At 41.7% G+C, this 14,573-nt stretch overlaps 1 protein-coding gene across 1 annotated transcript; it reads right to left on the bottom strand.

Moving 5' to 3' along the window:
• Positions 1-9,474: 9,474 nt before the first annotated feature.
• Positions 9,475-11,221, bottom strand: LOC123103009 (cytochrome P450 94C1). The gene has a single exon (XM_044524494.1). It carries the CDS (start codon positions 11,115-11,117, stop codon positions 9,591-9,593), a length of 1,527 nt encoding a protein of 508 aa, XP_044380429.1. The 5' UTR covers positions 11,118-11,221; the 3' UTR covers positions 9,475-9,590.
• Between the last annotated feature and the right edge of the window lie 3,352 nt (positions 11,222-14,573).

Raw genomic sequence — 14,573 nt, 5'->3', positions numbered from 1 at the left:
TCGAATCGGAGCTGCGGAACTGAAACGATAGTCAAAAGAACTTCGTAGACAAAACTGCTTGAAACCAAATTTTAAATTTGTCAAAACCTTGTTCAAGTTGGTTACATAGAGAGAGGGGTTCGAGACAAAGATTTTGGCGTTGGTTTCACCGGATTTGGACAAACAGTTAAGAAACGGCGAGGGTTTGAAGATCAGGGGCTAATCTATGATAAAAATAATCGCGGATAGGTCCCTGGCCGAAAATAAAAAGAAAAGACTAACGAACGAACGTTTGCTGTCTGAGCCTAACCGACGTACAACGTTCGTTAAAACGAACGAACGGACTAACTCCGCTAAATAAATAAACCGACAAAAAACCGAACCAATCTATATAAAAAATAGATCTAGGGTTTTTCCGGAAAACCAAGACGGTTTTTACCTAACCGAGCGAAAAGACCGGCGACGGTGGTGGCTAACTCCAGCGGGGCTCCGGCGGTGGCGGCCGCGGCACTGGGTGGTGGCGCAGGTGGCGGGCAGCGGCGTAGAAATCGAGGCGGTGGCGGCGCGAAAAACGAGGCGCGGCGGCGGCTAGGGTTTCAGGCGGTGGGGCTGGCGGCTTGGGCTGGCGGGGCGGTCGGGCCTCGCCTTTTAAAGGGGTCGGTCGGGGAAGTCCGGCTCGGGCACGGCCCGTAGGTCGGTTCATTTTTTTTAACGAACAGAGTAAAATAAATAAAAGAAAAACCAAACGAAGTCCACAGATCCTGAAATAAATTTTCACGGTCCTCTAATAATAATGCATATTTTTCCTAATTTAAATAAAATTGCAATAAATCCAGATAAAAATATTTATTTTATTTTAACATTTCCCCCCAATATTTCATTTATTTTGGAGAAGTCATATTATCTCCTCTCATATATTTTAATTTGAAATATTTTTGGCGAGGAAAAATAATTAAAACCAAAATGATCCCTTTTTTCAATATTTGAGAAAATACAAATATGAAAATAGTGAAATCCCCAACTCTCTCCGTGGGTCCTTTAGTTGCTTAGCATTTTCTAGGATCGCAAAACAAAATGCAATAAAATATGATATGCATTGATGACCTATGTATAACATTCCAAATTGAAAATTTGGGATGTTATAGCTTGCTACTCCTACTTGCAATTATTATGAGAGAGGAACAACATTTCCACCTCTCCATGTTTCTATCACAATAAAATTGCAAGGAACTGTTTATGCATGTATCTGCCTTTACCTTGTGTGCATGAATTGTTCTTTTATGACATGTCGATGCATCAGAAGAGAGTTAGACTTCATTGTTACATGAGATATATTACTTTGTGCTCACTACTAAATTACAAATCATTGTTAATTAAAGTTGGTTTTGATATACCTTGGGATCCATGTGGATCAATTACTTGAGCACTTTATGCCTAGCTTAATGGCTTTAAAGAAAGCGCTGCCAGGGAGACAACCCAGAAGTTTTAGAGAGTCATTTACTTCTATTGTGTGCTTTTATAAAGTTTTAAAACAAAAAATATAGGGGGGAATCTAAAAAATTTCAAAAAGAAAAGTGAAAGTGAGAAAGACGAACACCGTTGAAGTGGGGGCATCCTTGAACTTTCTTCACGCCCATGGAAACTTTGTGAATCGTAACTATAGAAAATTTTCAACAAAAATAATTACCCCCTTTTAAAAATCCATTGTATTATAAAAATAATGTGCCAAGATTTGGCTTTAGGATGTTTAAATTGCTTGTTTGGTATGTGCGGTGCAAAAACAGAAACTTTTGCTGTAGTGTGTGAATTTACATTTTTTTTACTGGAACATGAAAAAATTCTGAATTTTTTACATAGTACTGCTATAATTTTTTTTTGTCCTAATGTTTCTGAATTTTTGGAGTTACATAAGTATGGTCAATGTTCAGATTACTACAAATTGTTCTGCTTTTGATAGATTCTATTTTTGTTGAGATGTTTGCTTGTTTTGATGAATCTATGGATTTTATTAGGGGGTATAAGCCATGGTGAAGTTAGAATACAATAGGTATAATGCAATAATATAATATTAATGTGTTTGCAACAGTACTTAAAGTATTTATTTGCATTATTATACTAATGGATCTCACGAAGGTTTTGTTAAGTTTTGTGTGGATGAAGTGTTCGAAGATCAAGGAGGTCTCGATATGAGGAGAAGGAGGACAGGCAGCAGTTCAAGCTTGGGGATGCCCAAGGCAACCCAAGTAAATATCCAAGGATACTCAAGCGTCTAAGCTTGGGGATGCCCTGGAAGGCATCCCATCTTTTTTCAACAAGTATCGGTATGTTTAGGTTTTCGTTTTGTTCACATGATATGCGTAAATTCTTGGAGCGTCTCGTGTGTTTAGTTTTCACTTTTCTTTAATGTACCATGCTGGTATGAGATAGTTCTTGGTTTATTTATAGAATTCTCATTGCACTTCACTTATATCTTTTGAGTATGGCTTTATAGAATGCTTCATGTGCTTCACTTATATCATTTGAAGTTTGGATTGCCTGTTTCTATTCACATGGAAAACCATTATTTGTAGAATACTCTTTTGCTTCACTTATATTTATTAAAGCATGGAAAAGTCTTTTGTAGAAAGAATTATACTTTCTTACTTCACTTATATTTATTTAGAGAGTCAACAAGAATTCGTCACTCACATGGTTAGTCATAAAATCCTGCATAAAACTTGTAGATCACTAAATATGATATGTTTGATTCTTTGCAATAGTTTTGCGACATAGAGATGATAATATGTGGGAGGTACTAGTGAGTGATTGTGTTTAGTAGGAATATTGGTATTAAGGTTTGTGATTCCCGAAGCATGCACATATAGTCTCTCGTTATGCTAAGAAGTTGGAGCATGGTTTTGCTATTGATTGTCTTCCTTTGCATGGAGTCCGGGGGGGCGCGATGGTTAACTCTACCAACCTCCCCCCTGGGGGCATGCATAGTAGTACTTTGCTTCAAGGGCTAATAAACTTTTGCAACAAGTATGTGAGTTCTTTATGACTAATGTGAGTCCATGAATTATACGCACTCTCACCTTTCCGCAATTTGCTAGCCTCTTCGGTACCGTGCATTGCCCTTTCTCACCTCGAGAGTTGGTGCAAACTTCGCCGGTGCATCCAAACCCCGTGATATGATACACTCTATCACACATAAGCCTCATTATATCTTTCTCAAAACAGCCACTATACCTACCTATTATGACATTTCTATAGCCATTCGAGATATATTGCCATGCAACTTCCATCATCATCATATACATGACTTGAGCATTCATTGTCATATTGCTTTGCATGATCGTAAGATAGCTAGCATGATATTTTCATGGCTTATCCTTTTTTCATATCTTTGCTAAGCTAGATCATTGCACATCCTGGTACACTACTAGAGGCATTCATATAGAGTCATATTGTCTTAAGTATCAAGTTGTAATATTGAGTTGTAAGTAAATAGAAGTGTGATGATCATCATTATTCATTACTAGAGCATGTCCCAATGAGGAAAGGATGATGGAGACTATGATTCCCCCACAAGTCGGGATGAGACTTCGGGCAAAATGAAAAAAAGGAAGAAAAAAAAGAGAGGCCAAAAACAGCCCAAGAAAAAATAGAAAAAAATAAAAAATGAGAGAAATGGAGAGGAGGGGCATTGTTACTATGTTTTACCACACTTGTGCTTCAAAGGAGCACCATGTTTTTCATATAGAGAGTCTCCTATGTTGTCACTTTCATATACTAGTGGGAATTTTTCATAACAGAACTTGGCTTGTATATACCGATGTTGGGCTTCCTCAAATGCCTGAGGTCTTTGAGCAAGCAAGTTGGATGCACACCCACTAGTTTTCAGTTGAGATTTCATACATTTATAGCTCTTAGTGCATCTATTGCATGGTAATCCCTACTCCTCGCATTGATATCAATTGATGGGCATCTTCATAACTCATTAATTAGCCGCGTCCATGTGAAACTTTTTTTGTCTTCTCCATATTAATCTCTACCACCGCATTCTATTCCACCCATAGTGCTATATCCACGGCTTGCGCTCATGTATTGTGTGGGAGTTGAAAAAGTTAAAGCGCGTTAAAAAAGTATGAACCAATTGCTTGGCTGACATCGGGGTAGGACATGATAAATACTTTGTGTTAAGAAGATGGAGCATGACAAGGTTATATGATTTTGTAGGGATACCGTTCTTTAGCATTGATATTTTGAAAGACATGATTGTTTGTTGGGATGCCTCAGTATTGATGTCTTTATGTCAAATTATAGACTATTCCTTTGAATCACTCTTGTCTTAATATTCATGCCATGATTAGATTAAATGATCAAGATTATGTTAGGTAACATTCCACATCAAAAATTATTTTTCTTATCATTTACCTACTCAAGGACGAGCAGGAATTAAGCTTGGGGATGTTGATACGTCCCCGTCGTATCTATAATTTTTAATTGTTTCATGCCAATATTATACAACTTTTATACACTTTTGGCAACATTTAATACTATTTTTTGGACTAACATATTGATCCAGTGCCCAGTGCCAGTTCCTGTTTGTTGCATGTTTTTTGTTTTGCAAAATATCCATATCAAACAAAGTCCAAACACGATAAAATTTACGAAGATTTATTTTGTAATATATGTGAATTTTCGGAAGAAGAATCAACGCAAGACGGTGCTAGAGGGGCCCACTACCTATCAGGGTGCGCCTGGGAGGGCCAGGCGCGCCCAGGTGGGTAGTGGGCACCTTGTAAGGCGGTTTCTTCCCTTATTTTGCCGCAAGAAAGATAATTTATGAATAAAAATCCCCTTAAAATTTCAGCCCAATCAGAGTAACAGATCATCCGAAATTTAAGAAATGATGAAGGAACAGAAAACAGAAACATGAAATAGAAGGGAACAAAGAGGTCTCCAATCTAGGAGGGGCTCTTGCCACTCCGCCACCATGGCGGCCATGGACCAGAGGAGGAACTCTCCTCCCATCTATGGGGAGAGGCCAAGGAAGAAGAAGGAGGAGGAGGCTCTCTCCCCCTCTCTCCCGGTGGCGCTGGAACGCCGTCGGGGTAATCATCATGACCGCGATCTACACCAACAACTTCGCCGCCGTCATCACCAACTCTCTCCTCCTCTATGCAGTGGTGTAAGACCTCTTCTCCCCGTTGTAATCTCTATTTAAGCATGGTGCTTAATACTATATATTATTGTCCAATGATGTATGGTCATCTTATGATATTTGAGTAGATTCGTTTTGTCCTATGGTTGATTGATGATCGTGATTGGTTGGAGTTGTATGTTTTATTGGTGTTGTCCTATGGTGCCCTTCGTGTCATGCAAGCATGGGGATTCTCATTGTAGGAGGTTGCAATATGTTCATGATTTTATTATGGTGGGTGGCGAGAGTGACGGAAGTTTATACTCGAGTAAGTGGGTTGTTACGTATGGGATAAAGAAGACTTGATACTTAGAGTGTGTTCGGTAGCTCTCCACAGCCCAAAAATCCTCGTCGCCAGCTTCCAACTCCGCGTACAAAAAACCATTTTTTTTCAAAACTATGACGTATTTTATAGTAAATTCGGAAACTATAGCAAAGAGTGGAGAAAAATCAAAACTAGCACTCCGTCGGCCACGCGTGGGCCGAAAAGGGTGTTTTTGGCCTCCCTTTGGCCGAAATGGACTTTTCGGTCTTACCTTGGCCGAAAAGGTGCGTACCTGGGCCGAAAAGACCTTTTTGGTCAGGAGTAGGCCGAAAAGTCCCTTGGGCACATGTTTTCACGTTAATGATTGACCGAAGTTGCATGGCCCGAAGCGATATTTTTTAATTTTGGTATATAAATACTGTGCAACCATTGTCCATCTTAGATACTGAAAATATATATTTTCGCGCAACCCTTTCCCCTCAATATTTTCCCGTCAACTCTTTCCCGCCAACCAATTCCTACCATATGTTCCTGCCACCCGTTTCCCGCCGACCCCTTCCCGCCATATATTCCCGCCAACCCTTTCTCGCCATACCACAGTATACCATTAAATAAATTCTTCATATTTTAAAAAAATGGGATAAAAGCGCAAGCGATGGAGTCAAAAACCTGACCTCACGCTGGGTATATGTGTTACTAGACAAATAGGATAGCATCTGGCTAATGTACAACAACCGATCCCTTTCTTTATAAAAAGTCAACATTTTCAAAAAAAGTGAACAATTTTACTTTAGCAATTTAAATAATTATTTAAAATAAAAATTTCTGAAATACGAACAAACTTTTAAAACGTGAAAAGTTATTGAACACATGAACAAAATTTTAGAATTCCAAACATTTATTGATTTTTTAAGTGATGAACAATTTATAAATATACACTGAGCATTTTTGTAGTATAAGCTGAAAATTTTCTGAAGACGCATTGAATATTTTTTTGATATACGGTTAATGTTTTTCTGAATTGTGAAGCCATTTAAAAAAAGTGAAAAGATTTTGAGAAACATGATTTTTTTAATATGAAGAATTTATTTAATGGTATATTGTGGTATGGCGGGAAAGGATTGGCGAGAACATATGGCGAGAAGGGGTTGGCGGGAAACAGATGGCAGGAACATATGACTGGAAGGGGTTGGCGGGAAAAGGGTGGCGGGAAAGAGTTGGCAGGAAAATATTGAGGGGAAAGGGTTGTGAGAATATATTTTTTCAATGTCTAAGATGGGCAATGGTTGCATAGTATTTATATACCAAAATTTTAAAAAAAATCGCTTCGGCCTAACGTAAGCCGAAGAGTGGAGCCATGCTACTTCGGTCAACCATTAACGTGAAAAGGTGGGCCCAAGAGACTTTTCGGCCTACTCCTGACAAAAAGGACTTTTCGGCATACTCCTGACCAAAAAGGTCTTTTCGGCCCAGGTACGCACCTTTTCGGCAAAGGCAAGGCCGAAAAGTCCATTTCGCCAAAGGGAGGCCGAAAACACCCTTTTCGGCCCACGCGTGGCCAACGGGGTGCTAGTTTTGATTTTTTTTCCACTTTTTGCTATAGTTTTCGAATTTGCTATAAAATGTGTCATAGTTTTGAAAAAAATCCAAAAAACCAGAAGTAGCGTTTCGTTCGGCACCATAGCTTCTTCTTTTTTTGAGACAAAGCACCATAGCTTCTGGATTCGGTCGTTTTCCTCCAGGTTGAAATCCCATTTAGCGTTTTGTGGCCCAGTCGGCAATAGTTGTTGGGCTGCTAGTTGTAGGCCTAGGAAAAAGGCTGGGACGTGAACCCGTTTTTGAGGTCATCGAGGCAAAGCTCACCCTCGGGAGAGGATTAGATAGCGAACCGGTACGCTAGCTTTTCACTTGGCGGTGGCATCCCTATGTAATTTCAGTCAACTCCAACTTCTTTGTTTTCTGAGATCTGGGAAAGACCAACTCCTCGACTCCTCGCTTTTTACACTACGACGCTTGCCAGCTTCTCGATTGCGACTCCGCGGAGTCAGGGTGTTCGGGCCAGCTCCACTCGTGGAGTCAACGGAGCCAGGAGCTGGAGAGCTACCGAACACGTCCTTGATGTTATGGTTGGGTTTTACCTTAATGATCTTTGGTAATCGCGGATGCTTGCTAGAGTTTTAATCATAAGTGCATATGATCCAAGTACGCAAAGTTTGTTAGCTCATGTATCTCCCTCATATAAAATTGCAATAATGATTACCAGTCTAGTTATCGATTGCCTATGGACAAAATACTTCTTTTGTTTTATAGAAATCTATATACTAAACAACTAACTATTATTATCTCCCAAAGTACTCCTTATTTTATTCTTGCAATTGCAAAGTAGTTCTAGCATCACACCTACAAAATAGTTTCATACTTATTCTAGGTAAAGCGAACATTCAGTATGCGTAGAGTTATATCGGAGGCCGATAGAACTTGAAGGGAATATAAATATTACCTTTAGCTTCCCGTTGGGTTTGACACTCTTATTTATCGAAAAATCTACAATTGATTCCCTAAACTTGTGAGTTAGCAAGACATTTTTCTCGTGCCGTTGTCGGGGAGCAATAGTATGGGGTGAATATTCTCGTGTGTGCTTGTTTGTTTTATCATTAAATAATTTTTATTTTATGCACTTGTTTTCTATCTTTAGTTATGAGTAGGAAACGCAAAATACAAAAAAAAAATCATCCCCAGCTATTTATGTATTCCACAAAATACTTTGTAACGCTACCGATTGTTGAGAATCCTCCGCAATCTTTTGCTCTGGAAAGTCTTGCGTGCTTGCATTATGGTTAACTCTATATGTCTAGTAATATTCATTAGCTTACTTTGTCATTGTCATTCTGATCATATTGATTCATCAAGTCTGCGAATACTCGCAATCATCAATCAAAACTACTCTCTCCGGCTCAGACGTCATAGGCATGGTAATTTTGGATCGGATCCTTTATTCCTCATAAATGCAACCCCAATTTACACTTTTATTGTTCTTTAATATTCTGAATATTTGTTCTTTTGCATAGAAAAAACAGTGCCAAACACAATAATTAATCTTTGCAGCTAACAAAGCTAGTGAGATTGACAACTTCATTTGACTAAGTTGGGGACAATGAAAAAGTTTTTTAGTTGAGTGCAGAGCTAATCATTGGCTCATAGGAGAACTCCGCGGATTTGATATCTTACTTCTCATACCGAGGAAGGATTCTTAGGGCTTATTTGGTTTTAATAAGTCACCCGACTTATAAGTCAGGTGACTTAAAACTAGTGACTTATAAGTCACGCCTGTTTGGTTGTCACCAGACTTATAAGTCACCTGACACACCTTTTCACACCAATCAACATCATGCAGGTGGTGGGACCCACGCAAAAGGGGGTGACTTATAAGTTTTAAGTTGGGGTGGAGCAACTTATGACTTATAAGTTGGGGTGATTTATAAGTCGGGTCTGTTTGGCAAAATAAGTCACTTTTTTCACTTTTTGACTTATAAGTTGATGACTTATTTGGAACCAAACAGGCCCTTAAGATATTAGAAACCCTTGATCTTCAGGGCCCAATAGTATTATCATTCTGTCACTACGTTATTAGCCAGGGATATCAGAAAGCAATCAGTGGTATTCATCAGTTCGGTACAAAATCTTACAAGTAACTGCTTTAGTGAATGTAAGAGAAAAATGCTTGTATATTTGCATTACTAGCGCTAAGGTAAATGATTATATAATGCTCGAGAACAAGTTATTTTTATGAAGAGTATGTCATCATCCCCAAGGCAATATCTTTTTTATTAATAAATACTTGGATGATGAAACGTATCTCAGTCAGAGAGTGGAGTATCAGCCATAGAAATAGGGAGGATTCCGGTCTATGAATTTATGAACGTATATGTGTTTATCAAGTGTTTTGGTCTCATTAGATGCCTGAGACCTGTAACCTTCCTTTTTCGGTCGATTTTCTGAAATTATAGCACAATTAAGCATGAAATTTTGGAAATAACGGTGAACATTAACGGATGAAAGTGTTGATTTTCTTATTAAAGAAACAACTATCCTACTGATATCTCCTACTTATTTCTCTCTATATATGTACATTGTTAGCGCATCCCAGTTTTTCACTAGTAATTATTTGAAGTCTGCACTCGACGTCGAAGCGCGCTTGATCCTCACTGGGAGCCCACCGCTGATGGACGCCGTGAGTCCCGCCACAAATCTTGGCGCCCAGCCACTGCGGCCATTCTCTCCGACAACCTCCACGTCGAAAGCTCTCACCACGGCCACGCTGACCGCCTTCATCTCCGTGACGGCGAGCTCCTTGCCGAGGCACACGCGGAGGCCGGCCTGGAACACTGGGTACTTGTACAGGCTGGGCGGCGCGAACGAACCACCGGCTCCAGTGAGCCACCGGTCGGGGCGGAACGCCTCGTAATCGGCGCCCCAGATGCTCGGCATGCGGCCCATGGCGTACGGGTGGTACATCACGCGCGAGTCTCCTTCCACGTAGGTTCCGTCCGGGAGCACATCGGCGGCAGCGCTGAACTTGGAGTCAAACTGCACGGGCGGGAACAGGCGCATGTTCTCGTACAGCACCGCGTGCGTGTACTGCAGGCTCTTGAGATGCTCGTACGTGGACGGCTTGTCGCCGCCGGCTTCCGCGCGAATGGCTGCCGCGACTTGAGGGTTCTTGGACAGGTGGAGGAAGAGCGTGGTCAGCGCGGAGGCCACCGTGTCACGCCCGGCGAGGAGGAAGCTGACCACGATGTCGCGGAGGTACTTGTCGTCCATGGCTTGCACGTCTCCGTCCGAGGCCATGAACCGGGAGAGGAGGTCATGGCTATTTTCAAAACCCAGCTTCCGCCGCTGTAGAATCATCGCCGACGCGAGGTCGTCGACGAGCTTGATGGCCTTCTTGAGCTCCCTCTCGGACCCAATGTTGAGCATCCGCTTCATCTTCCACACCAACGGCGAAGCCGCCGCGCCCCGCATGGCGGAGAGGCGCGAGGCGGTGTCGAACGCGTTCGCCAGGTCCGACATGGGCATGTCGAGGTCGAGGCAGCCCGGGTCCAAGCCGAAGGAGATCTTGCAGATGGTGTCGAAGGCGAACCGGCGGAACACGTCCTGGAGGTCGACCACCTTGCCCTTGTCGGCTGCGTCGGTGAGGACGGGCAAGAGGCGGGTCTCCACCTCATGGGCGACGATCTTGTAGGCGTAGGAGCGCACGGTGACGCTGCCGAGCTCGAGGCTGGCCATCTTGCGCTGGTGGCGCCAGGCGTCGCCGTCGACGTTGAAGATGCCGCCGCCGAGGAGGTCGCCGAGGAGCGCGGAGAAGCGCTTGCCCTTGGGGAAGTTTTCGAAGTTGGTCTTGAGCATGTACTCGACGTTGGCCGGGTTGGCGGTGACGGTGCAGCCGAGGACGTGGATGTGGACGGTGCCCGTGGGCGACTCGCGCAGCAGGTGCGCGTACCAGTCTCCGAGGTTGGTGAAGTCCTTGGCCCAGGAGCCCGTGAGGTACGTCCGGCAGACATGGCAGCTGCACCACGGCCACCGGCGCACGAGCAGGAGCACCGCGGCGAGCGCCACCACGAGGACGGACAGGACGAAGAAGGCCAGCCCGACGCACCGCGCGCCCCAGGACAACTCCACGGCGTCCATCGCTCTCCGGTTAGCTTAGCTGCTCTCACGAGTCGCACGAATGGCAAAGGGGAAAGCAAATGTCGAGCGGGTTCCGGGGAGACGACGAGGAAAAATGTGAGCTTCGGTGTGGGGAGAGTCGAGGAGGCCCCTGTCTATATATAATGTGGGTGGACGGGGGAAGATGCGCATGGAACACGTGCGCTTGTGCTTTAAACAAACCCAACGTTGGCGCTAGCTGCTGCCTGGTACTTTTGCGTGTACCCAGCTCATGCCCGCTCAACGCTCCTTCATGTAACACGGTGGATGACAGCTGGGTCCACGACGGACTCTGCATGACAGGTGGGTCCCTCGAGCACATGATTAAGACAATCTTTTTCCGCTCCTCCTCGTGTTCATATCATTTTTCGGTCCCGCAACGTTTCGATCGTGCTCGTTCGCCACTAAATCAGAAAGGGCTGCTCCCTCTTTTCGGGTTTTAGATGCTGATCACGAGGTAGTTTTCTGGGACTTCTGTTTCTACACAGCTTTACATCCTAAGAATGAGGGTATTAATGTTCCTGAATAGTGTTCAGTATCTTTGTAGAAATTGACTCCGGCTTCATTTTCATACGCATATAGTGGTCGACCCAATTTCTCATGTAGTGTTGTTTTGTGTTATGCGATTTTTCATTGTGTACTTATATTTCTTGTTGTTAGATAGTATTGTATTCTCTTCGTATGTAGTCTGTATTTGAATATCGAAAAAGACTTATATTTAAGAAGAAGGGGGGGGGGGAGTAATTTATTGGGTATATATCTGGTAACCAAGCGGCTTGCTTGGTAAGCAATCAACAAAAATTGCAATCAATGGTATATATCTGGTGAGCATTTATTTACTTATACTTACTCAAGAGATATGGTTTCATTTGGTAGTAAATAGATATGTGACAGTTATCAGTTGAACTGGCTTTTAGGTAATTATTTAGAAAGAAATGAATGATGGGAGGGGAAAATCAAAGCAGATAGAGGGAAGCGACAGGACATAGATATGAGAGGTTGAATGAAGGATGAAGGGACCATAAAGTATTGCACATTTTTTAATTTCTCCTTAAGCATTTTGTTCTCGCTATTCTTGTGAATGACCAAACCAGGCCTTAATTTTACTTATTGAATCGTTGCATAGCAACTGAGTTGCTTGGTGAGGGAACTCTCAGGATATAAAATTTCGTGGGATCTGTTTTCCTAACATGGTAGGCTAAAAGGACAAGATCAATAAAATTTATTATATATTTTTATATTATATCAAAAAAGTTAGCATGATGGCAAGCTTTGAGGATACAATTTTTTTCAGCGAATGCCTCTTCATCTTGGCATGAAAAATTATGTTTTATACCTGCTTAAGGGGTTTGTTTGGAAGGTTGGTAATGGTAATAATATATGTGTTTGTTGTGACAATTGGATACCACATATGTTCTCCTACAAGCTAGTTTCTCTCCAAGGAAGGTGTCGCATTCGCTTTGCGTCTGAACTGCTCAACAACAATGCTTCGTGGAATCTTGAGGTCCTAAGGTTGTATTTTCTCCCGTGTGATGTTGCTAAAATTTTGAAAATCAATGCCTCGTCGAGACTGAATCTGACACTTTGGCATGGGGTCCATGCAAATACAGAATGTTCTCAGTAAAAAAAGTGCATATGATTTGGCTTGTGATGAAATGAAGAGCCAACATGGCCTCTTCGAGTTCGGTCCCACGTGGCTAGCAGAGCGGTTGGTCGATGGTATGGTCTTCAAAGGTACCCCCGACAGTACCTAATTTTGCTTAGAGGGTTTTAACCGATTCATTGCCCACATGCATGGAAGAACAAACACAAAAGAAACTTGGAGCCGACGAGTTTTTGCCCTATATGTGATGTTGAACAAGATAATTATCATCCATTTTTTTTGTTCTCCTTTAGCTCGTGAATTATGAAGAACTATGTCCGAAGTTTGGAGACTACTGGTGTTGGAAGAGGTAGAGAACAGTGGGAAGGAACGATTATTTCATGTGTGGAACCCGCTACCTAATATTGATCGAAGCATGGTTCTCATGACTTTGTGGCGCTGCTGGTATGTTTGTAATGAGGTTGTGCATCAGAAGCCCCCACTCGATGGAAGCCTCTAAGAGATTTTTTTTTTGTTAGCTACTTGGACTCATCGATAGGCTTGAAACTTAATCTCTCTGATGCTCCACGTGAGCTCAAGTCGATAGAGTTATATGATACTCCATCTATTAGTACACATGTGTAGCCAGCAGCTAGGTCCATGTCTTGGACACCTCTAGATCAAGGGTGGATGAAACTGAACTAGGATAGTTACCTAGCAACCCAAATACTCTTATGGTCCTTCTCCAACAGCTGAAATGCCATTGTAATGTCAGAATTCTCAACCAAGTAGGCAAAATAATTGCAAGGAAAACCAAATAGAAAAGGAGAAGATCTTTCATGCCCTCCCAAAGTCCCACCATCGAGTTGTTCGAAGAGATGTTCGTAGAGATTTTTTCGGTACCAACACTCTTCTCTATGGCAATAGCAAGCCTTTCACCCACTGGCATAAGGGTCGGCTGCAAGCCCTTATCAACACTAGGCCTGGTTTTTGCTCTTTTTGGATTGGGATCCAAAGAGTTGCCATTGTGAGATTTGCTACCTTCGTTAAGTGGGAAGCTTCATTATATAAAATTTCATTCACCTCTATAGATAGAGGATCATTTGAGCCATCTGCATATTGACCTGTGGCCATACTACTACCATGAATGATAGACATCTCTTTATAGTGCTTCGGAGTCTTGTTGAGAAAAGGCGCATCCTCTTTATTGGTCTAGAAAAAACGAAACAACTTCAACAAGTAGTATTACTACAAGTATTAGCCACAAATAAACAAATTCCAGCAAGTTGTTCACATTAAGAAACTCATTCCAGGTTGTATTTCACATATAGAAACAAATTCCAACAATTATTTGGCATAGACAAAAAAAATTCAGCTAGTTTTTGGCACGCAGAAACTTATTTCATGTTGTATTTCACATATAGAAACAAATTACAACAAGTATTTGGCATGTAGAAACTAATTTTCAACAAGGTTTTGATATAGATAAACTCATTTCATGTTATATTTGACATACAGGAACAAATTCCATCAAGTTATTGGAGTGTAGAAATCTATTTCAGGTTGTATTTGACATATCAAAAAAATCCAACAAGTATTACTCTATAGTAAACAGGTCCATCAAATTCTTGACTTAGATAAACTCATTTTAGCTTATATTTGACATATAGAAAAAATCTAGCAAGTATTTGTCTTAAATAAAAAATCCAACAAGTATTTGGCATATAGGAACAAATTTCACCAAGTATTTCACATATAGAAACACATTCCACCTAGTATTTGACATACCTTAACATGGTTAGTGTAGTGCTCATGATCAAGAAGGATCATAGAGTTCTCATCATCCCATAATGCAC

The sequence above is a fragment of the Triticum aestivum genome, chromosome 5A (genome assembly GCF_018294505.1).
Source record: "Triticum aestivum cultivar Chinese Spring chromosome 5A, IWGSC CS RefSeq v2.1, whole genome shotgun sequence".
In the NCBI taxonomy this organism is placed as follows: Eukaryota; Viridiplantae; Streptophyta; class Magnoliopsida; order Poales; family Poaceae; genus Triticum; species Triticum aestivum.
Note: the sequence above shows the minus strand (reverse complement) of the source record. Positions and strands in the feature narration are given on the sequence as shown.